This window comes from Lipophrys pholis (genome assembly GCF_963383615.2).
Source record: "Lipophrys pholis genome assembly, chromosome: 12".
In the NCBI taxonomy this organism is placed as follows: Eukaryota; Metazoa; Chordata; class Actinopteri; order Blenniiformes; family Blenniidae; genus Lipophrys; species Lipophrys pholis.
Window position 1 is genome coordinate 17,154,357 of NC_137641.1, and position 27,889 is coordinate 17,182,245.

The following is a 27,889-nucleotide window of genomic DNA, read 5'->3' on the forward strand; positions in this document are numbered from 1 at the left end:
CTCACCTTCTGACCGACTCGCAGGGTCTGCAGGATCATTTTCTGTGGGAGAGGAAATGTAGGAGACCAGTGGCTGGTGATTTACTGTGTTGTTGGTCTCTTTAAGACAACGTTTCAAGTGAAAAGTCATCAGTTTTATGTTTTCCTTTCAGGTAAGTTTCACATTTACACGGCAACATTTGAAAACGATGTCCGTTTACACTGAAATGGTCCAGACACTGAAAACACTGTATTCATGTTGTGCCACTAGTGGGTGCTGTTGGTTGTTTTTACAAAGAAACCACACACATGCGTGCTGAGAGCAATACATGAGTACACATTCTTCGAGACAGATCATGAAGTTGGACTGCATTACGGTGACTCTCAACTATCAACCTACCAAACTTTCTCCAAATGTGTAATGATGGCAATCGCTGGACAATGGGACATTGAAGCACTTTCAATACGATATATGATGAAATTATAGACTGAAGCTGGAACTATATTGAAAGACAGTTGTTGGAATCAGGAAAACAAGACTTGCACATTGTTACTAGTCATTCATAGATAAAGTAGGATGAACACTTTTACAAATTTGAAACACCTGTTAATGTATTGATAAGAGATATTGTTCTAAATATCATTATTTAAACATAATTTTAATATTACAATGAAATCATTAAAAGGGACCAAATTGGCAGGCTATAACCATTTTAACCAGTAGGGAGAGATAGACAGCAGGGTTTGTTGTGTTGATCTCAAATGGTTAGAAAAAACAAAATAGAGATATAATCGAAAATAACAATACAATAACACTGAACATCTCTTATTTAGCTTATCTTAACCAGTCTGATCACTGGAGATCAACTTTACTGCTGCAACTATGCTCTTTTACATTACCTGTGGAGTTTTCCAGTGACTTCTCAGTCTGTCTGCTGGCACAGGATGTATTTTCTTCAGACATTTTCTTCTTTTGTATATCCAGTGCTGGAAAAAGTAATTGAAAGCCATACTTGAGTAAATGTAAAGACACTATGAATGAAATCTACTCCGGTAAAAGTGAAAGTCACCCATAACATCATTCCTTAAGTAAAAGTCTTAAAGTACCTCATTTGTACAAAAAGACAAAAAAAACCCTGCAAGAAATATGTTTTTCTCTCATAGGCTTTTGTTTTGGGAGGGGAGGGTGGAGGGGGGGGGGGGGGGGGGGTGGGGTGGGGTGGGGTCCATATCAACATGTGCAAAATAACCTCTGAAGTACTACAAACTAAGCAATGACACCACACACATGCATGACCTTCACAGTGTGAAAAGAATGGTCCGATCTCGTCTTCAGCACCATCATATACAACACCGAGATAACAGAGTTTGTACACTTTACCTTCAGACAGAAGGACCACAGACCTGGAATCAGCTTCCTGCTGAACTCGCCTGTTGCTGCTTCTCAGTCATTGGCTTTTATTCTCTTTGTGGTTAAAAAAAAAAATTTCTGTAACGGAGGTATTTTGACTTCCTTCCTGAACACCGCTGTGTATATCATGTGCCTCTTTTGTTGAAATGAATACCAGAATACCATACACGGTCGATTTCACCTCACCCTCATTTATTCCAGTCTGTTTGGGGCTGTTGCCTAGGAACGGAGAGCGAGTGGTCAGCGAATTTAAGAGCGCCGCCATTTCTCTCTTAACACCGGAAGTTACGTAATCTTTCGACCCGACGTAAGTATGAGTTTATTATTATTATTATTATTATTATTATTATTATTATTATTATTATTATTATTATTATTATTATTATTATTATTATTATTATTAATAATTTATATGAACCATTACAAACAAATAAAGGAAGATCACAATCAATATAGGAAAGGCTTCATGAATGTTTGTTTGAACATTGTAAACATGTCAGCTTGTAGAAAACTTTTAACCTCAAATATGAGCTATTTTCTCAGATGGTGTTAGAAATGGCTGTCTGCTCAGGGTGCCACGTGACTCAGTTGAGAAGTGTATTTTAATTCAACTGAGTCAGTGACAGTGGAATTGATCGTTCTTATCAAAAACGTTGCTTTCACAGTTTGTCATATTTGTCGACAAAGAATGATAAATCAAATAAAAAAAAAAGTCCATTGTCATTCAATAAATCCTTCAGAAATATAATATTTTATTAAACCAGTCTTGCGTGAATATTGATTTCCTACCAGACAAAAGTGTTCTATTGTTCCTACAGAGTGGAATTATGAGGTGAAAATTATGGTTGGATCATTTCCCAAAAAAAAAGTATTTGCTTGTGGAATTCAGATAAACTTAATGGTATTTTGGTGATATCAATATCACAACTCAATAGGAATTATATTCCTCTTAATTTTTTTTAAAGTAAAGAGTTTGGAGTTTGTATGCATCACAAAGGAATTTAACATTTGATTTTGAGAGTACGAACCATGGCCTCAAAATCAGCATTAATAGCACCATACATGGCGGCGCTCGATTCACTCTTCAGTCCGTTTAGACTGTTGCTAAGCAACAAGGAGCGCAGTTCACCGCAAAGAACTCTGGTTAATGAAGTTTTTAGAACTTTTGGCTCAAAAACACTGTTAAAATCGCCAAATCTTCAAGTATTGATTACTTATATATAATTTATGAGTATATGTAAGTATAAGTTGCTCAAAATAAACCAAACACCACAGAAGTGACATCAAATTCGAAGAGCTTTTCGTTCTATTCTTAATTAAATTGGAGCGCCTAAATAATGTAATATACCCTCAGAAATATAAAATGTGCTGTTTTATCGCTATTTTAAGGTAGCGTAACCTTTTGAAAATGCTGAAGAGTGTCAATTTAATGATAGTTTGTGCATACTGTTGTAATACGCGACGAACGTCGTAAAGATCTACGTTTTACGACACTGAAGGTCTCGTGTGATTGGTTAATATTCCTACCGTAAACCGTGTTGATGCCAAAACGCATGTGGATTTAAGCGTGTTTGAAAAGTGAGTGAATTAATCAAATATTACACGTATTTGTTTATCTAAAGTCTTAGTACCGTCTATATTTGTGTGTTAACAGGACATGCGATTCGGGGTTTATGCTTTAAGCTTAACATGCTCGAGGAAAGCTCTTTAGTGCAAGGAAACTGACGATGTGGCGCTTTAAAACATGTTTCAAAATGTAAAATTTAGCGTTTCATTAAAAGCAAAAAGACACTTTTGATTACGTGACTACATATGCTGGGCGATAATTCTTGAGACATTGCAGTCGGACTGAATCAATCAACCCGATGGCAAAATTAGCAGATATAAACATTGTGTGAACATTTCCCCTGCATGTGTTTGAAGAATTCTAAATAACCAATGAAAATCATTAATAACAAGTTCAAGTTGAACTCATCCTCCACAATCTGTATTTATGAGACTGTTTTATACATGTAACACTAAAGTTAAGGTTAAAAATATAGGTTTAGGAAGCGGAAACAAGATTGTGAGGATAATCGATTGTGGAACTATTTATTGCTTCTAATGACACAAAAAGACCACAAACAAAAAAATAAATAATCTAAAGAACAAGGCTGACATTAAAAGACTCTGGGGAGCTGATGAGGTTCTAGTATCTTACTCAGGGACCCACAGTGGTGGGTCCCTTTCTAGCTTTGTGCTTATATTAAACCTTTATTGACGACCGCCCGACAATAATCTCAAACGTCTGTGGAAGAGGTGTGTGGTGGTTGTTGTAGTCGAGTTACTTTTCACAAAGCAGCACTGATTACATCGGACTTAAACTAAGTTTTTCTTTCCTCCTCCATGGGATCGCATGATAGGATGGAGGCCAAATCCAAAAAGCCATTTTCTCCGAAAGATCGAAAGAGCAACAATCTGAAAGGAAAAGGTAAAATCATGTTTCACATAAGCCTGTTGCCTGTATACACTTTAAAGTTGCCATACGTACATTGTGTTGCAGTAGAGGATACAATTTAATGACATCTTGAGTGTTTTTCTTTAATTAGTGAAGTGTATGATCAAATGAGATTCCTCACACACGTCATATCATTCAGATTCCTTCGGGACCAAATTTGGTGGAAAGCCGGGTGGAAAGCCGGGTGGAAAGCCAGCCGGGAAGCTGGGTGGAAAGCCGGGTGGAAAGCCAGCCGGGAAGCTGGGTGGAAAGCCAGCCGGGAAGCTGGGTGGAAAGCCGGGTGGAAAGCCAGCCGGGAAGCTGGGTGGAAAGCCGGGTGGAAAGCCAGCCGGGAGGCCAGGAGGCAAAAAGCCCTTCAAAGCCTATGACAACACAGAGAAGAAGGGCAGACCCGGGAAAGCCAAAGATGGAGGGAAGTTTGCTTTCTCCAAAGGTGGAAAAGAGAAGTTGGGGAAGAGAAAACTGCCAGAGGTCGGAGAGGAGGGTGAAGGTGAGAACATTTCTGTTTCTGTCGAAGCTTTCATATCAACTCTGCAAAGATTTAGCGGCACCTCGTGCTCATCTTCAAGCTTTAACACATCGAAATGAAACACAGCAAAAATTGACAGGAGAGGAAATATCTTTGGTCTTGTTCACGTCCCGCCACTCAATAGAAAACCTTGTATTTCCTTTCTAATGTCTGTCTGGATTTTTATGATCAGGTCCTGCAGCCAAGAAGGTGAAAGGTGAGCTGAAGGCCGGTGGGAAAGGAGCGCTGGGAAAGGAGGAGCTGAAGCAGAACCGGCAGCAGAGGAAGAAAGAGCTGAAGAAGAGCAGGCAGGAGGCCGAGAGGAAGGACATGTTCGAGATCATCTGTCAGTCAAAGAGAGTGTGGGGAGAGCTCAGGAGGTACACACACACACACACACACACACACACACACACACACACACACACACACACACACACACACACACACACACACACACACACACACACACACACACACACACACACAGCTTGCTCATACACACATCATGTCTCTGTCAACAGAAAAAAGTGCGATGAGGAGTTGAAGAAAAAGTTGATGAAGGAGCTTCACGATCTGATCCGCGGGAAAGTCAAACAGGTTTGTGTCACATTGTGTCAACTTCAGTGAACCGTAAATCATCACCACCACTCAACATACGAAAGGACAATTACTTCCAACTTTTTTTTTTTTTTTTGTAAATCTTTGAGGGCTAACTGTATTTTATCCAGACCGGGTTCAGCCGTGATGTGACGCTTTATGGAACCGTGCTGGCTGTCACGTGACCCTACTGTTCTTCCTGCAGATGGCGTTTGCTCACGACGCGGTGCGAGTGCTGCAGTGTTTCATCCAGTTCGGCAACCACGAGCAGAGACGGGAAGTTTTTGAGGACCTCAAAGGTGAACTGACGATACTGATCCTCCACTGTTATTACTGTCTGGCCTCTTGTCAACCAAATTACACATGTACTGAAGGCAGAGGACAAAATGCTCCATCTGCATGAGTCTGCATATTTAGGCCCCGTTTACACGGTAACATTCTTAGTGGAAACATATTGTAGCACTTTAACCTATTTAAAGTGCTGCTCTGGTGAGGACGGGTAACCACACAACTTTTGTGTGTGTGGAACCAGATTCACTTCTAAAATGTGTATGTTGTGTGAATGACTTTGCAGTTTTAAAGCTGTTTGATAACATGTTCTTGTCTTGTATTCTTGTGAAAGTGCGAGTCGTACTCCACTGCAACCTCCGCTCCAGAAAATAATGGCCCAGGCCCAATGTTGAACCCGTGTTTTTCCCCCTCTCTTCTGCAGAGGACATCATCGCTCTGTGCAAGTCTCAATATGGCCGACATGTGGTGAAAAAGATGCTGATGTATGGGTGAGTCATGATGATCAACATCCTGCAAACTAGTGACATGAACACCAAAGCAGCGTTCTGGTCTTTGTGGAGGGTCATTTCCTCCATACCTGTCGTATCAGACTGGTTTACTGTTGGTTCCATGTGGCTGGATGAATATTGTAATGGCTCTTTCCTCAGGAACAAGGAGCTGGTGGGGTCTGTCATTCAGACATTCAAAGGTCACGTGCGTCCGATGCTCCGCCACACCGCCGCCTCCTCCATCATCGAGTACGCCTACAACGACAAAGCGGTGCTGGCTCAGAGGCTCCTGCTCACAGACGATCTCTATGGGAACACTTACGCCGTCTGCAAGGTACACACACCTCCCTCTGTCCCCGCAACAGCATATTACAGCTGCTTTAGGGCCTCTACAGGATTGTAAGGAACATTTTTCCGTCTGTGTTCAGACGTCGGTGTGCAGCACCTTCGAGAAGGTGGTGGAGGCGAATCCCGACAAGCTGAAGGGCATCATCGACGAGATGAAGCAGATCCTCACACCCATGGCACAGAAGTAAGAGCAGCGAACCCAGGAAGATAGTGAAAAATATCACAACAGAAGTTTACCAACCGACCAGATTAGATTTCCCAAATATTTCAAGTCATTTATATTACACAACAGCTCCCATTCAAAAGTTAAATCATTGGTGAAAACATAAAAACCAGTGAAATTATAACCATAAAATAACAACAACTCTGAATGTTTCCTTTCCTTTTGCAGTAAACATGAAGGAAAAATGTGTGGGCTGTAACTAATCATTGTTTTGTTAATCAGTTAATCTGTAGATTGGACACTTTATTGTTTCTGTGAAAAATAATGTTTGGATCCAGAAAAACAGCAAAGATTTTCAACAGTTGTATTAAGTCACACTGGCCGGAGAAGTGGAGGGAAAACTTTCACACATGTCAGATTCAACTCATTAAGCTCCTTGGGCTTCCCTCTTTTCTATCTTCTGACTAAAGCTGTACAATATATCGCTAATTTATCAGCGTTGCAATATCAACGTGCACAGTGTTTATCTCGCGAAAGACTGATTGATCACTGCATTTATTCTCTGTAACATATGTGACCCATCTAACTGCAATAGATACGGATGTCTGTGAGGAAAGAGGTCGTATTTAACTTTGTTAATAATTTTTTTTTTTTTTTTTTGCCTGGTGGCCACAGAGCAGAGGTCCAAAGCAAAACAATCATTTAAATATGATCAAAACAAAACCAAGTTAAACTGCTTTGCTTTTGAAATCCTGCTGGTGAAGTTAAAGACACACGTGATGGAGAGCACTGTTATTTAGACGAACACATTTGAAAGGATAAAAGAAATAAAACATAATCCATTTAAGTGGTCCATGTGAGACTCTCTGACGTGATTCACAGGGAACAAAAACAGGAAAGAAACTTTGATCATCCATTTGTTGCTTTTACGCTCTTTTCTTAGTCGTTTCCTCGACAAACCTTCGCTTCTGTCGTTTGTTTCAGAGAGCAGGTGATCAAACACTCGCTGGTCCACAAAGTGTTCCTGGATTTCTTCCTGCTGGCGCCTGAAAAACAGAGAACGGTGAGCAGATCTGTGACTCATGTTTTATCTGTGTGGCTGCATGTTCCTCTGAGCGGCGCGTTGAAACGCTTCCTCTCTGGATGTGAGCAGGAAATGATCGAGTCCATCAGGGAGTCGGTCGTCTACATGGCGCACACACACGACGGAGCCCGGGTGGCGATGCACTGCCTGTGGCACGGCACGGCCAAGGTGTGTTTACGCACGCACACACTGGGCACTCTGGGTAGTGGAGAAAAAAACCTCTTTGGATGACGTCTCCCAATGTCCACAAATTACATGTGTAGCATACATTTATATTTATGCAATCTGTCAAGGGGATTTTGTAGGTCAACTCTGTATTATACTTGTAACTTTAGAAGATGGGCCGTAAGAATTGCAAAATAAAATGTGTAAAATCAGCAGAACCATTCATATCAACAGCAGCAGATCATCGGTTGGTGATGGCATTTGTGAATCAAAATCTTGGTGCTGTTCATGAAAATATGTCATCAATTCTACTTGTGAGGCTAATTGGACTTGAGTGTGTTTAGCATGTAATTTAAAATGCTTCAAATCTGCTCAAACAAAAATAACAACCAGGACATAATCGACTGCTAAATGCTGCTTTACCAGATCCTGGTGTCCCTGCGTCCCTCATGTTTACGGTTATTCACAATGACCTCAGTGATGGGTAAAAACTATCATGTTAATCTGCATCATAATGTTGTTGTTTTTTCATGTTTAAGGACAGAAAAGTCATCATCAAAACAATGAAGACGTACATGGTGAAGTTTGCCACGGTGAGTTTGTCCCTACAGAAGAAAGACGACAGTGTTTCGTGTTTTCATGAGGTTTTTGAAGCTTTGACTGTTTTTGTTCTTCCACAGGGGGAGTTTGGTCATTTGGTTCTTCTGGCCATATTCGACAGTGTGGACGACACCAAGCTGGTCAAACAAGCTGTGCTCTCCGTACGTCTGCAGAGACTCACATGTTCAGAAATCCTCTGAAGATTTAGGAAGAGGATAAACCGTGTAAGACCCGCGTCAGTGACCGTCTCCTCTCTTTCCCCGCCGTCCAGGAGGTCCTGTCGTCTCTCACGGACGTCATGGGGAACAAATATGGGAAAAAGGTGATGTTGTACCTGCTGAGCCCACGAGACCCGGCTCACCTGCTGCCAGAGATCATCAAGGTGTTGGAGCTGGGAGACGGAAACACACACAGGTAAGCTGGAGGCGGGGCCACGCTTCACCTCCATCCTGCATCAAACGTCAGACGTGTTTTCCTCCTTCAGACACTCCCCTCATGTTTATGTGACTCTAACATCGGAGGCTAACTACTTACAAATATAGTACAATAGTCAAATATGGAATCTAAATTGTCATAAAAATGAGTCATATTTGGTTGAAAGTCAGATAAGTCTCAACAAAACGCCAAACTATTTATTCTTTCATTGCTCCATGTATGTAAATCAAACAGGTTTAGAAAGGATCAACAAACAAACCAAATGTCAAATATAAAACTTCTTTTTTTTTTTTTAACGGTATTAAGATGTATTTTGTAATTACATGGATAAAACAGCAGGTTCACTGTTTGCAGGCGTTATATTTACACAAATAGCTATTTATTGTATTAATAATAGATTTATTGTTGTTTGACATGGAAGTGAAACAAATATTTTCCCAATAACTTCAATAAATTTGTTCTTATTCCTGCTCAGCTTTTAATATGTTTGTATTATCGTTGATTGAATCGTAGCTGTATTTCATATTTGAAATATAAAACTGAAGACAAAGACCTGCAGGGTTTGTGTTAACGCTTCGTCTTCAAGAAGACGGCGGAAACGCTGCTACTGCAAATGCAGTCAATCAACACAAACTCCTCCTCTGGTTCATGGATCAACTGAAGCTCTAGATTAGATTTTTCATTTTCAATCCAAAACTGGACCTTTTCTCATTCAGACTTTACTTCCTCTTTTGAAAAATCTCCCAGTTTTCACATAAATCACATGCTGATAGAGCGATAGTAGGTATAAGAATATCAGCTGGTTCAAAATATTTTTGGGAAAGTTACAAAAACCGCCCAAAAAAAAAATACAGCCGCTCCATGTAGATAAGCGTCTGTTGTGTGGTTTTGCTCTGACCAGTAAAAAGGACACGGCTGTGAGGAGGAAGGAGCTGCTGGAGGTGGTCTCTCCTCCACTGTTGGAGTATCTCTGTTGCAACGCCCCCCAGATGGTCATCGACAAGGCGACCAGCGTCACCATCAGCGACATCCTGGCGTCGGCCTGCGGGGACCTGCGGCCCGCCATGACAGCCGTGGCACAGATGGCCAATCACGAGCTGGTGCCGGGAGGGGTGGCGGGACAGGTGAGCGGCGGATTTAGACGTCTCTACTTGTTTATATTAATATTTAAATTAACATGATGTTTCCTCCACAGCTGCACATGGCCGAGCATCCAGCAGGACACCTGGTGCTCAAATGGCTCATCGAGCAGGACGTCATGCTGGCAGAGGCCGGCAAGGAAGGTGAAGACACACACACACACACACACACACACACACACACACACACACACAAACACACACACTCCCAATGTCATCCTGCGGAGGTTTCTTTTTCCTTCTCCGTGTTGACGTAGACGTCTCGTCCTCTCAGAGCGCTTCGGCAGGATCCTGGTGGACACGGTGGGCACAGAAACCATGAAGAGCTGGGTTCGCGTCAACAGAGGAGCCATGGTGCTCTGCAGGTCTGTGTCACCGCTCCATCACCTCAGAGCAGAGCACTTCCATCCAGGACCCATGTTAGGACAACGTTTCATATATTAGTACTCGCTGTGGGAACTTCTAACTAATCGAAGTCGGAAAACATTTTACAGTGGCATATTTGTGCATGTTTACCATAGTAAAGTGTTCTTCTGCACACGAGCGAGTAGATGGACAATAACAACATTGTTGTCAGTGCTACCGAGTATATTGTTTTCAAAACGTTGCTGTGTAAACACGAAACCTTTCTGAAACAAAAAAGATGTGTTTTCACATAAGCCTTTGCTTAGAGTATTCCACTCCACAGTCCTAATATTTTAATATTTATTCTTTAATATTCCTATTTCAATATGTTTGGTGCAATGTGGAGCCGATGTGAGAACTGAATAAAGTCTCATCTTATTGGCTCTAAAAACATTGTACACAATTTAGCTAAATTTCTCGTTGGGTATTACTAACATCGCCCCTGAATATAATGTACATATCGGAAGCATTTTTAACCCTTTGATCACAATCAACATCTGCTTTTTATTTTGAATGTGCAAAACTATTGTTCCTCATGATACACTGATTAGGGCCAGCTCGCGCCTCGCTGGTGAAAACCTGCTTTCTCAAGGCGGGTTGCACCATTTTCACTCCTGTTGACTGGAAGTTGTTAGTAAAAGTTTGGATGAGCTGAGCCTTTGTTTTTATACCTGCAGCCTCCTGAACAGCTGCGATAAGTCCGTGTCTGCGGAGGTGAAGGAGGCACTGAAGTCCATCACATCGGAGCTGCAGAAGATCAGCAACATCAAAGGAGTGGAAATCCTGCTGGAGAACCTGAACAAGTAGACTTTTTAAAAATCCAGTGTCACTCATCTGACGGCACAAGACAACGACACCTGATTCGTTTGGAGGAAACGAAAGAGGAAGTCACGTCAGGCACCGTGTCGATCAGCTGTACTCTTCCTCAGGAGCACTATCCGCCCTGGAAACACAAAACTTTGTCACTGAATAACGTTGCGTGTCGGTTCTGTTAATTAAAAGCTCACTTGTATTTTATTTCAGAATTTTTCATCAGATCTTGACCGCTGTAAACTCTGGATGGTTCCTGCAGAGACACAAGCTGGGTGGAGGTTTATTTCTGCGTTTTTGTACAGTGTGCAGTAGTCTGAGTCAGACACGGTCCACTGAAACTTAGAAATAATCATTGATCACATGCTGAGTAATTTGACCTCATTTAACAAACTTGCTGTGTTTTGATCAGTTTTGTAATACCGCTTTTTACCACAAGGTGGTGTCATGAGTAACTACCACTAAAAACAGATTTGGACACAAGAAATTTGCTCGAATTGTCACAACTAACAGCAAAGTCCCAAACCTGTGTGGAACAATGATTCTCTGCTGCCACCCAGTGGTATCATTGAAGAACTGACTTGCTCCAACACAAGAAAATAAAACGGTGAAACAGAAAACTAAACGTATCAAATTAATGGTCAATTTAAATGGAGATTTCAATAAATAAGAAACTAGCCGAGGAGATCGAACTGAGGGTTTACCTGGAGCTCACATAGAATAACTGGTATTATTTAAAGGATCTTTATGAAGTGATTCTCTTTGTTCTGAGTGAGAGAAGATTCTGACTCGTCTTGTTCCAAAAGGTTTTTCTAAGCTTTTTCTGTAAATGAACTGTTTTTGCTAAAGAGCTAAAAAAATAAAGATTATCGTACAATACGTATGCTCAGTTGTACAATCAAGCTTTGTGAATATACACGTTTGATACATCAAAGCTTTTCCAGGATTACGAATCCATAATTTTCCTCTTCGACAAAGCTGTTTAAAGAGACGTAGAAGTACTGCGGTTCATATATATTAGTGATCTTACGATGTCATGGACAGGAAAAGTCCAAAAAGAGGTAGAAAGAGAAGCTGCTCTTTATTTCCGGAGTCACAGTTAAAGTGAAGTAAAGTCCAAACTGTCTGGGTGGAGGTGACTCCAACAGAACCGTGAAGCTTCACTTTGACTCGTCAGTGGTTCGGGCAGAAAGTCTCTCAGGATCTCCGATCTTCTCACGGTAACGTTCTCCCCGCTAACCGACGTCGTCACAGTACTCCGTGAATCTCTTGGCCGCCCTCTTGGCAAAGTGCACCTTCCCGCGGGCCTTGGTGACGGCCATGTACTCGTGAGCCTTCAGCTTGGTGTAGTAGTCCGAGAACTTGTTGTAGAGGACGGAGATGGGCATGCCGTTGAGGATGACGCCGAAGGCGATGCAGGCGAAGGCGAAGAGGCGACCCAGGTTGGTTTCTGGGAACATGTCGCCGTAGCCCACGGTGGAAATACTCACCTGACGAGGAAACACAGAATGTCAGTGAGACTTTTAATTGATCTCCACCTTTTTTCACTTGGATTGTGTTTTATCCTGGGAAGACGTCAGGTTCACATTTATTTTAATAGGAAAGTACATAAAGCTAACTGAAGACATTAATATGCAAAATCTTAATAGAGGGAAAGAAAACTAACAGAAAATGGGTTTTAACACACCACAATGTCAGAATAAAGCAGTTTTAGCTCAGATAATGTACTTTATATCGGCGCATCTTAACTGTGAGTGATAATTTAAGAGGTAAAGACTGAATGAAGTTTATTATCTATATGAAATGTACTGGGTGTTTTTATAATTTGATGTCACTGGGAGAGGTTGTACTGGTGTGGCTCAATGTATCAGAGTATTTTACTTCTTCGGGGATTCCACGGGGTTCTACATCAGGCCTACTTCTATTTCCAGTCGACATGCACGTGTGTCTCTACTCCAGGATTTTGTGTTTTATGTTTTCTTTTGACCCCCTGAACTAAAACAAGTGTGAAACTATTGAGTTAATATCTATCAGGAGTGAGAAATGATCAGTTCAGAACTGTCATTTCTGTTTACTGGCTCTTACTAACAGATTACAGCTTAAATTCATTATCTGTTCTAGTCATTTAAATTTAATGACATAATGGATGTTAACCTTTTAGAAGCTTATAAAAAAATCCTTGAAAAAAAAAAGATATATATAATATGATTTAAGTAAAATAACTTACACATTACATTATAATAATTATCACTTTCTATATCAATAATAGTATCAATCGATGTTTTACATCAACGTTCAAGAAGCAGATAAAATAAGGTTGTTATTATCTTTCAACCTTCCATTTGATGATTGATTAGTATTAGTAAAATGGTATTATTTGCTGACAAATAAAACAAGTAATTACGTGCGTCTACTCACAGCGGCCCACCACCAGGCGTTGGGCATGGAGGTGAAGTTGGTGTTGTAGACGTCGTGCTCCACGGTGTACACCATGGCTGAGAACATGAAGATGCCCATTCCGATGAAGAGCAGCAAGCAGCCCACCTGCAGCAGAGATTTACACCCTTTTTAATAAGTCCATATGGAGACGAAGAAGCTTTCACAGCAGAGCCTGACCTGCTGGTAGCACTGCCTCAGAGTGAAGCCGAACGCTCGCAGACCTGTCGAGTGACGAGCCAACTTCAAGATCCGGAAGATCCTCATCAGACGCATGATCCTTAAAACCTGACCCACCTAGAGAGGGACGGATAAAGGACTTGAGCAGACCTGGAGTTTAAATCTGGAGGATTCTGGTTCCCCCCCCCCCCCCCCCCCCCCCCGATCACGACCTTTCCCACGCGGCCGACAGTCTCGATGTCTCCAGAGTTGGGGTGGATGTCCTCGTCCTCGAAGCATTCCAGGACCATCTGCAGGTAGTGCGGCAGGATGGCGATCAGGTCCACCGTGTTCAGCACGCTGCGTCCGAAACACCTGATGTCCGGGGTGGAAACCAGGCGCAGGAGGTACTCCGCGGTGAAGAAGGTGATGCAGAAGCTCTCCACGAACTCGCCGTAGAACCTGCCGCTTGGCTGGCCCGACGCCGTCTGCAACAAACAGTTCAGGACATCTGGACTCTGGGCTTCACCGACCTTGACCGACCGACGGCGAGTCAGAGGGTAAAGAACACACAACCTTGTACTGCATCTCGTCCACGGTGTTGAGCGTCATGGCAACCAGAGACACCAGCACGAACATGGAGGAGGCCACGGCCATCAGCTTGGCGGGGATGGAGGAGAAGGGCTTCTCCATCAGGTTCCAGATCTTTCTCCGGAGCGGCCCGTAGAGCATGTTGTGGAACACGGCCGCGTTCTCCTCCTTCTCCACCTGGACAAGTGTAAGACACCCGTTTACACCACAACCTGCGTTAACACAGCAATGTTTATAGAACGATGTCCATTTACACAAGAACTACACAATCACAATGTAGTTAGCATGAAGGGCCACTAGTGGGCACTGCTGTTTGTTTTTGTTCCCAAAAAGTTGTGTATTTTCTGACTCCGTCGTCCTGTAAACAGACACTGAAGATGTTGACCAAACTTAAATACTTCAATTAGTTTATTCTGAAGAAACAAAAGCTCAAAGATCTAAACATCCTTTATCACAATCCTCACCCATATTGATGCTTGCTCGTCTCACATCCTGATGTTTCAACCTTTTAGAACTGAGGACGTCACTTGCAATGAATTTTCTGGGAACGTCGTTTTCAAATAAAGATGAGCGCAGATCGAACCGCCAAAACAACTCCAACAGGCAAGACTCACAACTGGCACCGGAGACTGATTGAGGCAGTGTGGGAGACATCTGCCTGAATCTGTGCCAAGGAGGAAAAGCTTCTTCTCCATCTGTCATTTCTAATGTGGGTCAGACGGACTCTGAGGCAGCTGCAGATTACTGGCAGGAATCTCAGGTCCGAACACACACACTGCTGGACCGGTCTGATCTGATCTGATCTGATCTGATCTGATCTGATCTGATCCTGCTGGCTTCATGCAGCACGTTATGATACATGGAGGACGGCGGGTAAAGATCATTTTACTGATCGGTTTCTTATAAAATGTTGTTACGGTTTATCCTAATCTATGTGCATAATACTGGAGGAAATCCTGCTGCTGTTTTTACTCAATTTGTAAACCGTGTATAACACAGTTCTGCATGTTTATGACCAAAGCAGCTGTTTTTGCCACTTTGCACCAAATAAAATTCATCTGGAGACAAAAAAAACCCCCAAACTTGTTTAACCTTTAAACTGAAGATAACACAGCCTGTACAGTTGTTAAGTTTCCCCGTATTCACTGTATTTCATCAGTAGTTTAGAACAGGAAACAGTTTTTCTATCAGTGTCCAGCAGTGTTTACCCTTTTTGAAAATAATTGGTCGGCAGTTTTTTCATTTTCATGTTGAGATGATGGGGGGGGGGGGGGTGTTGTCGACAGCTGCTGAACGTAACTAAAAAAGTAGCTTGTAATCTAACTTAGTTACTTTCAAAAACAAGTAAGCAGTAATTACTTTTTCAAGCTAACTGTGGCAACACTGCCGTTTACACAACAACTTTTTTGAAAAGGCTCCTAATGTGGAAGTATTTGAAAACGCTGAGTCAACTGCCTCTACTGGTGATATGTTTCCCCCTGAATTCGTCACAGGACTTGAAATTGTGCTTAATAATAATAATAATAATAATAATAATAATAATAATAATGATATAAAGAATAAATCAGATCACCAGAAACCCCAAAATGTTGTGGCTCCTCAGACTTGTCCCGAGTGATTTACACTTTTGAAACAGTGAAAATGTCAATATACATAAAAAGAGGGACGAATCAAGGATGTCAGAATCCATTCTTATCCATCCTTGCTTTCAAGTTGGAGTAAAAAGAACAAAGAAGTAAAAAAGGAGACCCACCAGCGGGCCGACCTCCACCAGCAGCTGCCTCTGGATCTTCAGCTGGTCGCTCAGCTCGTCCTGACGCTCCTCGAAGGAGATGCGGCAGCAGCGCTGGCAGTTCTTGATCCTGACGCCCCAGTAGTTGATCTCCTCCAGGAAGCTGCGAGGACACAGCTCGTCTTTAATCCACAACACTCCGGTTCTGATGGACGGGAGAGGCACAACAATGATTCCAAGACGACATAAAGACAAAGGAGAGTCTCTCATCAGGGGGGATCTGAGCCGCACCTGTAGAAGTTGAAGATGTTGTGGAAGATCTGCGGGTCCCGATCGAAGAAGAACTCGTTGCTTTGGACCACGTAGTCGTCACACAGGTCCAGCTTCCTGCTGTGGTCCGTGTACGTGGCCAACCGGCCGATGCGTGTCTTTGGATATCTGGCCGCTAACCTGTAGGGCAGGTGGTACACCTGGAGGAACCGGAAGGGAAAAGATCAAGGCGTTCACACCCTGTCCTGAACTCCTCTTTCTATCATCTGTTAATGCAGCATTATGAATTTCGGGTAAGACAAGTTACACTAATACGAAAAGTCACTCGTGATTCAGAAAACGACTTCGACGAGTCCGACGATCAAAATTCAATAAGTCCTGTTAGAGTGATAAGAATTGTGTGTTAAATATGAAGAAGATATTCGAGCCCTTCAACATCTCTGGTTCCAGGTATTTCCTAATGTCTGAACAGCTTCCTGGCAAAACCTCCTGCAGTCAATATGTAAAGAGAGCTGAAGTCTTTTTGAGAGGTTTTCCTCAACAAATCAGGAAGTTCAGTCACATCTGAGAAGTTCAGCACGAGAAGAAAAGAGGATTTACAATCCATTTGGACAGATTCCACATTCTGAAATGAATCGCTGGACGTTACCGTTCCGCCAACGTTGATGTTGAGCGTGAAGTGTTTGGTTGGCGAGAGGAGGAGGCGAGAGGGAGACACGGGCAAGCGATCCTCCACCTCCTCGTCTTCATACTCCGCGTAGAGGTCGTAGATGTCTCTGCTCAGGTCCTTTAATAACACGTCACAACAACACGACGCCAAAACTGCTTATGACAGATTCACGATGTGGCAGTTTTTACATATGAGACATGAGCAGATGCTTCTGTCGCTCCTGCTCAACGGTTTTCATTTAAATTGGTTTAATGTTGAGATTTGGTCATTTTCCACAGTGACTGTTTGGTTTTGTGAAAATATAGACATTTTCCTCACATATACGACAAAGAAAACGTTTAAAAGTTTAAATGTAAAGGTTATTATGCCACTATTTTACGAGACCAGCCACTCAAGATGAAACACAAAGCACATATATCACAAATAACCTATGATTATTAAAGAATTCTGATTTTCTTCTCACAGTTTAGTCCATGATATGAACAAATGTCTTTGATTTAATGTGACAAAATAATAAATAAATAAAAGTGTCTGACCTGCATGGAGTTCCATGGCTTCACAAAAGCGTTGATTAAATCCAGGGGGTCCAGGGGGTCTCTGACGGCTTCAGGCTTGTAGCTGGAGAACAGACTCCTGCTGCGAGCTCGGAGGTGGCTCAGCATCCCTGCTGCAGGTCCGCAAGCCGACTCCAGGCAAACAGCTGGGAGGAAGATCCCAGCAGCTCCAGACACACACACACACACACACCCACACCCACACCCACACCCACACCCACACACACACACAGATAACAGGTATTAAATGAGCGTGGTGGTCTAATGCGGCTGCTGACTGAGATGATGTAGGTGCTTAAAGTTTTAAATACCATTATCCTTCTCTCTCTCTCTCTCTCTCTCTCTCTCTCTCTCTCTCGTTCCATCTGAGGTTTTATAGTACGTTCTTGTAAAAGCGTTTACACATGATGGGAATATTACCGACTCACTCTTCTGCTGTGAAAAGGATTTGTAGCTCTCAGTACAGCGGAACGAATCTCATCCGGTCGTTTCTCACTCATCTGCGTACAAACGTGTGTAAAGCTTCTCTGCAGTGACTTTCAATCCCAGGACGCATTTTCAAGTGAGAAACATAAAACTCCTGCTGTGTTTTTGGGGTCTATCTCCACGATTTCAGCCCCGAGTCACTGAAAACTCAACCTTTTGAAAACGGCACTTCACAGTAACACTCTGACATCGTGTTCGTGTAAACAGGCAGACAAAGCGACTTTTTGAAAACGCTCCAACACAAAGTCGAGGGCGGAAACGCTGCTACTGCACATGCAGACGATGGAATGGATGACCATGATGGAAAAGGCTTTTTGCAGGAGGCTGCAGATGAAAAATCGAATTATTGAAGTTATTTCCCTTCAGAACAGCCAAGAACATGAGGAACTTTGACAGGTCTGGAAACTTTGATTCCTGTGTGGTTCAAACCTTAATCCAAGGTAACGCCTGACATACTTAGTCCCACTCACAGAGAGGTGGGGATTATTAATCCTGCACACAGTTTAACATGGAGGGATAATGAATGGACAGACTCATGCCAAATAAAAAAAACAAAAAACTACTTATCTCACCGTCTTGACCCACTTTTCTCAGGCTGCACTAAACCCTGGACACGCCTCCGTCCGGATGAGATGATGGATTTCTGCTACGACTGAATTTACAGCTTCACCGTGGATTTGGTTTTTTTGGAGCATTTTTTTGCATATCTAATATTACAATACTAACATTAGAGTGAGTGTGCATATTCATATGAATCATTGTCTTTTTATTGACTGTTAAATCTACAACAAACTTTAAAATCTTTTTAACGTATAAAGTTCTAACAACAAGGTGCCATCATATTTTAAAGAACCACATCAGCCCAGAAGAACAGTTGGTTCTCAGGGTGCTGAGCTTTCTAAAAGTAGATTAGAAGGCAGAGCTTTTAGCTTTCAGGCTCGTGGAACCAGATCCTACTTTCAGTGAGGGAGGCTGACACAGTCTCGACTTTTCCATTTACTAAAGCTCACAGTTCGGCCAACCTGGACCATTTTCTAGTGAAGCTGCTATATGTCAAGACTGCCGGAGGACCTATACTCAGTTTCTTTTCTCAGTCCTATGTCTCATTACTTCTCTCTTTAGAAAAAAAAAAAGTCTCCACCTGATTCTGTAAGTTTCTTCTTTGGAAACTGAGTTTTTCCCTTTTCTGCATCTCCTCTGCTTCCTCATGTGGAACCGTTTGTTTTTCTCTGTAAAAGTTCCTTGAAATGACTATATACTGTATATAAATAAAAAAAATAATTAAATCCTCTTCCATAAAGTCAAACGATTAAATTAGCTGTTAAAATAAGTTCTAGTACGATTCATCAATGTTGCAAACTATAAAGCAGATTTCAATTAAAATAAAGTTCTGCTTTTTATTGCCTATGGATCCAAACTTGTTCCATCTACAACAGGCCAATAGCACGGACCACTCATAATGAAGGTCCTGGCACACCTCGGACCACGAGTGTGCTCATCACAAGACCTTCTGCTGTTTGCAGATCAGCTCAACATTGGTGGTGATGATGAAATCACACATCTGCTGCAGAGGGCATACGCCACTGTCTGACGGGCAGACCGCAGTTTGAGAGACTGGGGAGCCGTACGTCTGATCATGTGACCAGGAGCATCGGAGGTTTGATCTGAAAGTCAAGTGCGACTGTTTGAGATACACAATTTTGGGAAAATTTTTAAAAAAAATTGAACAAAGATGATCTTCTCTTCCTCTGTTCAGGTGTGTGTTTATTGGGAATCTCAGACAACAGGAAGAAATGACGCTGCGTTCTGAACAGTGTTGTGGATTAGGTTTTTAATCGAAGTGGGTTTTGCGAATCAGTTTCTTCACAGATACAGAGCTTGTAAGATCTTAATTGTGCCGCCCCCCCTGCCCTCCCACCCCCACTGTACAAGGCTAGAAAAAGTTCACAGCAACAGCACACAAACATACAAAATAGTTTTACCAAATTCTTTTTTGTTGCAAGGTTTTTTTTTCTTTTCTTTTTTCTTCTTAAATACATGTGAGCTCTAACCCGGGTACAACACCCGACCATAGCAAAAGATTGATTTCAAGTCAAATGTATACAATCTTATTTACAGAAGCAACATTTGATCAAAGTGCATTGAAGAGTCCTGATTGACGCTCATGTCTCTGGCATTGATGGCTAAATATGTACATCCTTTACAAACGCTGTAACCATGGTGATTTTTTACATATCTCCAATAATAATACTGACTGAGAAACTTGTGGAAAAACTTCATAAATTAGAGAAAACGGCTTCGGCATCATGGCCCAAATCATACAGAAATGTATTCACATGTTGGTTCAGAGGAAGGAGTTGGAGAGAAATCAAATGTTTGGGCGTCATTTCCTCACGAGTCTCCGGCCGCCTGCAGACATTTACCGTGTCGGTTCCTGAGAGCTCCGATCCAGTTTCAAAATGCTGACCGGCAAAGTGAGTCTGTGTCCAGAGAGACCCCGTGCCTCCCCCGTCCCACTGTGGGAATCCGTCTCCAGTGTCACGGGAGGAAGGAAACGGGCTCCTTTAAGAGGGCGGGGCAAAGAAATGGCAGGAAGTGGGTCTGTGGCCCAGAAATAAACAACAAACAGAAAAGGAAACAAGTCTTTGACACTTTGGAATTGGAGTATTCACATAATAAATAAAGGTCAGTCTTGGCCACAGATAAAGGACGTAATGCACTTCAGAAGGCATGTGGTCGGACCGTGAGGGCTGCAGCTGCTGCCGCGGACCGCCAGGGGGCGCCACGTGACGCCGTCAGCTGCCGCGGGACGGATAAAGAGAAGAAAAAAAAAAACTAACTCCACAACCAACTTGATCAGGATAAATCGTCGTCTGTGCTCACGATGGAGATCTGGAGGCAGAGAGAGGAGGGAGGGATTTCTATTAGTTAGACGTACACAATGAGAAGAACCCAACTGCTCCCATAATGCACTCTGCTCACCTCAGAGGAAACTCATTGTTCACAACATTTATTCACACCAACCAGCCAGACAAAAAACAAACGATTACTCCTTTTAGATTTGATAACGAAACATCTGTTCTACATCAGAAATTAATCTAACAGCAGATTGAGATCTGAGCTCAGCTGAAGCATCTTTTCTCACACTGCTGGAGCTCAAGTCCGTCCACAGCAGGACAGCGGCAACGGGACCGTTTGGACACTAAACTCTGTCATTCTGTGGCACTTTCACGGACGACATCAAATTTCAAGGTGAAATAATTTCATTTTAGCCGTCTTTACTGCTGCCAGATGTCAAGAGTCAATCTGACCCAAATAGTATGGAAATGTTAAAAATAGACTTAAGACTCAATTTTAAATCAAGTTGGCAAAATTAACCCCATTTAATCCAGTTTGTTTTAACTTTTCAGCATGTCGTACTTTTAATGTGACTCTAGAGGAGTGTGCAGGTCTTTTCCCAGCCTTTGCCGGCAGGAAGACGTCTGCTGCAGCCGTCAGGCGGAGCCAGAGGTTTGTGTCCATCTCTGCCGGGGTTTTAGGTTAATCTGTTTAATCTGAGCACGTCTGACAACGTAGGGAGGATTAGTGGAGGTCGAGAGGTCGGCCTGCGAGCGGAGATCATCAACGTGAAGACCTTCACCTCTTGCAACAGGGAGAAATGACTGGAGCCGCTCGGCGACGTTTTGTTTACGAGTCTCAGAGTTTCTGCATCCAGCAGCTGCTGCCACTCAGAAACTTCTTCCCACTTCCATGTCCGGCCAACTCATCTTATCCATTTTCCAAATGACCTTGCTTGGATTTGTTTTCCATTTCCCCTGAAAGGAATCATCTCGTGCGACAGGAGGGGGATTTAAAAAGCTGCTGTCGTACAAGCTGAAGGAAACACTTTTGAAACCGTTACTCAATTTGAGCTTTTATATTCAGTCGTTTTGCTTTTGGAGTAGAAAAGATTTCAGACGTGTGGAATTTGGACAGATATTTCAACCTCACAGCTTCTGCTAAAATATTCACTTCCTTGACGTTTTGCATGTGAGAACGGTTTCTTAGCAACAAGGTCAAAGACCTGCCATGATTCGCGGGTTGAAAATGAGTGGAAATGGTCTTGTTTTAGTTTAGTCTCTGCAGAAATGACACATTTTAAAGATTTTTACTGGTAAAGTAACTAAGCAGATTTTAAATAATATAACTGCAGCCAATAAACATGCATTCATTTCTATTTTAATAATCATCTTTACAGGTCGGTCAGACCAGACGCTGCTTTCATATTTACAGTTGCAGTAATTGTATTTTCCACTTGAAGGAACTGAAGTGCGTTGAGATGTGCAGTGTCTATCTGGTCACTCACAGCGGGGTAGGTGTGTCCCACGTTGGCGCCGTGCCGCGTGATGTCGATGTTGAGGTCTTCCTCTGTGGTCTTCAGGTAGACGGGATTGTCGAAGTTCATGCTCTTCTGGTTCTTCAGCTGCCAGTTTCTCCACATCAGGTATCCGCCCGCCGCAGCCATCGCCAGCAGCACTGAGCAGGAGACAAAGACACAGTAACTCCTCCAGAAAGTCCAACAAACTCCACTTACAAAGTGCTGCAGCGACGCTGCGGTTTGTCCTTACAGACGGGCAGGATGGCCCAGGCAGCTGTAGAGCCCCGGGCTGTGGAGTCCACCTGGATCGACGTGCTCACGTTGGCTTCTGGAAGACAAAACAAGACTAATCTCAGAACGAGCGCCACCCTAAAAACAATATAGAGAGTCACTTTTCACTGCAGCACATCAGACGATAACGTCAAAATCAAGTGGTGGAAATACATCTCGTCTCCTTTAAGTTCATGGAAAAGAATCCAAACGGACACAGGAAATAACGCTTGTTGCCGGTCAGACAAAGAAAAAACTGTTGAACTTCAAGAGGAAACCATGAATGTTGAGGAAAAGCTAAACTTTCTACTCCATATGGCCATTTTCCTCAGTAGGTGTGTTATATAGACAGACAAGTCAGAGACTTACACAAAACAGAAAACTAGTTACTGCGACAGAAAGTGTATAATAAGTTGTGTTTTGATATTTAGCCCATTGGATTGTAGTATAATTTGCACAAAGATGAGGTAAAGCAGGGGTGTTGAACATGAGGCCCGTGAACCAAAACCAGCGTAGCGAACAGCAACTCAGACACGAGCAGAGAAACATTTTTTTATCTAAACACATTTTATTTCATGGCCCCGTTTCATGTTGTGTGCTGGACCAGTAAAATAATCTTCGAATTTAGACTTTAAGCTTTTGTTTGTTGTGGTGGATATTATATATAATGAAATGTCTACATTTTCACAAAATCAAATAATTACTATGGAAAATTACAACATGAAGCCAATTTTAATGAAACTCTGGTGCAGAATAGTGAAATGCCCCCAAAACGACTGTCGTTGTGGCAGGATGCCGGTTTTCAAACCGCCCCCGACAGCTTGGCTTTCAGGCTGGTTTCATATCAACAAGGTGGCAAACCTTCATGGCATCATCACTGATACCTCAGCTCGAGTTTCAGTGTTGTGTCTGCTACTCTTAAGAAAACTGGGTTAAAAAGTTGATGGTTTAATTGCAATTTTTCAACTTGATTTGTCGTTTCTGGGGCCGGATTGGAGCCTCGTGTGTGTCGGTTTGGCTCAGGGCGTCATGTTCGACACCTCTGCTCTATAACGTCAACACTTAATTAGAACCACCAACACATCTCATAATGTTGCAATGTATTACAATTGATGTGGATACATGCGAATGCTAATAACTATAAATGAAGGATCACTGATGCTGAACTAACCAAGTACACCATCTTACAAAGAGACATTCAAGTTTCTAACTTTCCAAGAGGGAGGCTTTGTCCCGAGGGGTTTGCGGCGCCGCTGGAGCCTCAGACCAGAGTGAGTGACACGACTGACAAGCAGCTCGGCTCAAAGCAGCGACGGAGACAAAGAGACAAACTGCCAACAAGACTCCGTTTGTTCAGACAGTCTGCTGCTCTGTGAGCAACATGAAGTCCACATCTTTCCCACAAACATCACAGCAACAAGCAGACGTGTCTGTCACAACAGTCTGTATTCGTCCTGGGGGGTTGGGGGGGGGGGGGGGGGGATCCTCAGCTCCTCTAACTGTTTGAAGCTTATGTGCTAAATGTCCAATCATCATCTATCAAAATGACACCACCAGCAGTTTACACATCACCACACTCACCTCTGCATTACTTGACACATTTATAAGAATTAAAAACAAAAGCAGTGTTAAGTTGCTTTGTGAGACACTGAATCAAAGTGCACATTGATTATTTAAGCATTAAAATACAACTGAGATCAAATGTGGTGAATTGACTCTCTTACATCACTATTTCTTGGGTCTTGCAGGCCTTAAGGAGACACAGGCTGCACATGGTCCAACCAGTTTTCCATCACAAACACTATAGGACATTTTTAAACTGGATTCCCACCACAGAACCATTTTACCAGCTTCCTTTCGCCTTTATTTGTGTTACTTTATCGACATTTCAATGTCAGTTTGATACTTTCATCTCTTCATTTAGTATATTTCACTTTTGTTCACGTCAAGACAATGCCTTTTTTTTATTTATTTTTTTACACTTTTTAGAAACCAGACCATTAAAGATTTCAAACTACACAAGTCTAATCTACAATACGCAAGTTTGCTGTGATTGGGTGTCACTGATTTGAAATGACATTCTACAAAAAAGCCAAATTGAGAAGAAACTTGCATCAAACGGCTTTTCTGAAAGATTTTTAATTCGTCTTTGTGATGTTTGCATAATGAATTAGTAATCTTTTGTAGTTTTTTTTCTTTTCCTTCCATCATAAGTTTAAAAGCTTTGATGACGTGCTTTCACAATGCTGTGTGTTTATGTTAATGAGGGAACATGTGAGAACACAGAGCAACAGTGTCTTTCAACAATAGCACTTTCTCTGCTCAGTCCAGATTGTTGGCGAGCTCAACCCTTTGTTGGATTTAAACATTGTCAGACCGCAGCTTGTTTCCTTTCAGACTTCCACAATTCTGCCACTACAGTTCAGCCTCATGTCCGATTTTTTCTCTTGTGTTTCCTGACGGTTGCCACAATTAGTTTGTTCAGTTAGTAAAATGAGCTGGAGGTGAACAGAGGGGCTCCTACAGTTTAGGGAACTTCCTGCTTTCTGCCACTAGGGGCTGCTCTCAAGCCATGTAGTCACATGAACTGGGTGTGAATCTGCAGAAACATCAAGCATGATGCATCCAGACTTTAAAAAAGAACTGATGTGCAAGAGGGAAGGATGATCTGAGAGATTTCTGATCTTAAAAACAAAACCAAAGGTCAAATAGGATGAAGAAAAGATACAGAAACAACAAGCAGGAGCTCATCATCAGTCCTCATGCTTCTCATCAGCGGCACTGCTTCATTCATTTAGCAGCTGAACTCTAACTCACCGAGACGAATGTTTGACCTACAGACAAAAAGAACACACTGTCCTAAAATCAGACGAAATCGTTTCTTAGATTTGATCACATTCCTGCAGCGTGACAAACATTAAACCTGCGACAAAGACCCCACTGAGGCTAAAGCCTCTGCTACATGTAGGCCCACAAGGCTGAAACACAAAGCAACCTTTGAATCCTGAAAAACAATTCAGCAGGAGGCCGAGCAAAGAATAAGACGCAAACAAAAACAACTTATTGGAAATCAAACGAGGCCAGACAAGCAAAAAGAAAGTGTGATTTAAAATATTGATTGACGTGAAAGTTTTACAGCCTTTCTCCATCATTTTACACTTAAAACAAGAGATGCTTCTTGTGCACTTTGAAGAATGTTGCCTTCACTTCTTGTTCGGGGGAGAAATCATTATAAAATGATTTTTTTCTTCCTCACTGAAACTTCTGGATTCACAGGTCGAGAGCAGACATGGGCAATGTTTAGTGTGCAAGCTATTTATGGGACGCTTGATGGTGCGAATGATGCCAGAAATACTTTGTTTTATTTCTTTAATGCTCATAATGCCTGCAGTCGTATCTGTACCGAAAGTCTTGACTGAGAAAACTTTGGGGAAAATGTCATTAGTGATGGAGTACAATGCATAAACCCAGAATTTTCTCAATTTGAAAACCAGATGAGGAAGTACTGATCAATTGAGGGAGAAAGTAAAGACCTGTGCTTAGCTTGTAGCGAACAGATCACTGTTAAATTCTCACGGTTCAACACTAAACTAATGCCGCAGGAAGGGACTGAATCAGAGCAACATGAAGGATGGAATAGTGAACAGATATAAACTCGTGGTTAAAAGCAGATAAAGTTAATTTCAAATGTTCGTTCAGAATACTGCCCTCTTTTGCAGAATGTGAACATTTGAAATGAAGTATATTCATCAAATTGTCAGGTTTTTTCCCCTTTTCCTCTCTGGTGTGGTTTGACAGGACTCAGTCTGAGATCACTCTTTGCTCCACATTCACACGGCGTGCTGTACAAGTGGCCTCATTCTGAATGTGGACTAATTCCCATAACAGAACATAAGGATTCACGGCCGACCTACAATGACACCAAATCACTTTATTTTTACGACTAAGAGAAGGCGCACAGCTCAAACCTGCCTCTTCCACTCATTTTTATTAAAACTTCAGCTTGTTCTGCATCAGTCTTCACACTTGTATTGTCATGTTTAACATTAACTTTATTCTATAAGCCAGGGGTAAAACACATTCTAGATCGGTATTACATTGGAGCAGTTTTTATTTCATATAATTATAATAAATGAAGTTTATTAATTTTAAGGCACCATTTGAATATGAACTGGGTGAAAGAGCTGCTTTGCGTCAGTGACAGTTTATTAATCTTATTTACCTGCAAGTTATTACATCCCAATTGCAAGATTTTAAAAAGATTTCAGCTGCTCATTGCTGCGTAGGCCGAGTTATTTAAATGCCTTTGAATTAAAAGTAGTGGCTGAGTTAAGAGGAAAGCAGACAGAAGTCAGCAGTACAGATGGAGCCGAAGATTTGCCGAAAGATGCTAAAAATTCTCCACAAAGTTGGCAATGATGGGAGTATTGTGAAAAGAAAGCAGCCGAGGAGTATTTGGATTAGTTATTAGAAACAACAGTTATTTTTTGAGCGACGCTCCCAAACACAAGTTTTTACCTGAGGGCGGCTGTACTAGCAGTTTCCCAGCATCCTTTGAGGGACCTTTGGAACAGAGAGAGCTCGGAGTCATACTTTTTAACAACAGAAACATCACGTGTCGTCCTACTTTTTTTTCTGAAGGCGCATATTCGAGCAGGGCCTTCTTTGAATGTAGACCACATCTCGGGAGACGAGCGGCGCAAACAAAGGGGCGGATGAAAGCCGCCGTCAGACGAGAAGGAAGACGAGAGGAAAGGAGCGTAATGCAGAAACTGCAGCCGCGATGCATCGTCACACGATTCGAACTGTTGTGCTGCTGCAAGGCACGTACAAGCCGGACGACATTTCTCTGTGTCGCCGCTCCGAACAGATCAGAAGCTGCATTGATCGGGACGTCACCATCAGTTCGGCAGCGGGAAGAGAAAATCCTTACAGCGGGGAGTGGGGGTCGATGCAGGCCTGATTAGCCAGGGAGTGTTGGAGCTGATGAATGAGAGTCTAACAAACCAGCAGACAAAAGCACCTTCACACACAATCACCGTTTACCTCATCGATCTCTGCAGCCTTTTAACACAGACTCATTTCATAAGTAACGCAGACTCTTCACAAGGTACCACGAAGACGCTCTCAGCGGATTCAGGCAAGTTTACTAGAAGCATCTTTTGTCTGTTGCTTTTCGTCACCGTCCTCTAACCTCCAGCAGCAGAAACTGTCCAACTTCAAGTCTGGTTCTGCAGGTTTCCTCCCGTTAAAAAGGGAGTTTTTCCCCTTTCAACTGTCTCCTGTACTTTCTCATGTGGAATTGTTGGGGTTCTTTTCTCTGTAAAAGTGGCGCTACAGAAATAACATTCAAGTAATTATTTTATCAGTTTAAACCGTCTTATTCTTCACAACCAATTTCATTCTCATTATGAATATTTCCATCTTGCAGTTTTTAAACCT

The 27,889-nt window shown here is 42.3% G+C and overlaps 3 protein-coding genes across 5 annotated transcripts in view; 1 reads left to right on the plus strand and 2 right to left on the minus strand.

Moving 5' to 3' along the window:
- Window positions 1–2,917: 2,917 nt before the first annotated feature.
- On the plus strand, window positions 2,918–11,807 carry pum3 (pumilio RNA-binding family member 3). Its single transcript, XM_080476833.1, has 18 exons — window positions 2,918–2,967; window positions 3,792–3,859; window positions 4,026–4,376; window positions 4,588–4,774; window positions 4,919–4,994; window positions 5,200–5,293; window positions 5,707–5,773; window positions 5,933–6,107; window positions 6,202–6,305; window positions 7,269–7,347; window positions 7,438–7,536; window positions 8,073–8,126; window positions 8,214–8,294; window positions 8,405–8,547; window positions 9,470–9,692; window positions 9,764–9,851; window positions 9,982–10,072; window positions 10,790–11,807. Exons 2-18 carry the CDS (start codon window positions 3,793–3,795, stop codon window positions 10,917–10,919), a joined length of 2,109 nt encoding a protein of 702 aa, XP_080332959.1. The 5' UTR covers window positions 2,918–2,967; window position 3,792; the 3' UTR covers window positions 10,920–11,807.
- On the minus strand, window positions 11,798–17,613 carry kcnv2a (potassium channel, subfamily V, member 2a). Of its 2 annotated transcripts, none has more exons than XM_080476834.1 (9): window positions 17,317–17,613; window positions 16,760–16,897; window positions 16,132–16,310; window positions 15,862–16,045; window positions 14,094–14,285; window positions 13,751–14,005; window positions 13,539–13,655; window positions 13,341–13,466; window positions 11,798–12,412 (listed from the first exon to the last, which is right to left on the minus strand). In XM_080476834.1, the coding sequence occupies exons 1-9, from the start codon at window positions 17,440–17,442 to the stop codon at window positions 12,158–12,160; spliced, it is 1,572 nt and encodes a 523-aa protein (XP_080332960.1). In that variant the 5' UTR covers window positions 17,443–17,613; the 3' UTR covers window positions 11,798–12,157. The 2 variants fall into 2 exon arrangements, with proteins under 2 accessions (XP_080332960.1, XP_080332961.1); XM_080476835.1 differs by having other exon boundaries at window positions 11,986–12,412; window positions 15,862–16,003; window positions 17,317–17,461.
- A 2,017-nt stretch (window positions 17,614–19,630) lies between these two features.
- The window catches only part of vldlr (very low density lipoprotein receptor), a 69,144-nt gene continuing 60,885 nt past the window's right edge, over window positions 19,631–27,889 (minus strand). Inside the window, exons 17-20 of one of the 2 annotated variants that reach the window (XM_080477243.1) lie at window positions 26,966–27,010; window positions 22,428–22,505; window positions 22,166–22,335; window positions 19,639–20,712 (exon numbers count right to left, since the gene is read on the minus strand). In XM_080477243.1, coding sequence (XP_080333369.1) covers window positions 20,677–20,712; window positions 22,166–22,335; window positions 22,428–22,505; window positions 26,966–27,010 — 329 coding nt within the window. In that variant the 3' untranslated portion in view covers window positions 19,639–20,676. Of the gene's footprint in view, window positions 20,713–22,165; window positions 22,336–22,427; window positions 22,506–26,965; window positions 27,011–27,889 lie in introns of both variants that reach the window. The other variant, XM_080477244.1, reaches the window with a different exon arrangement.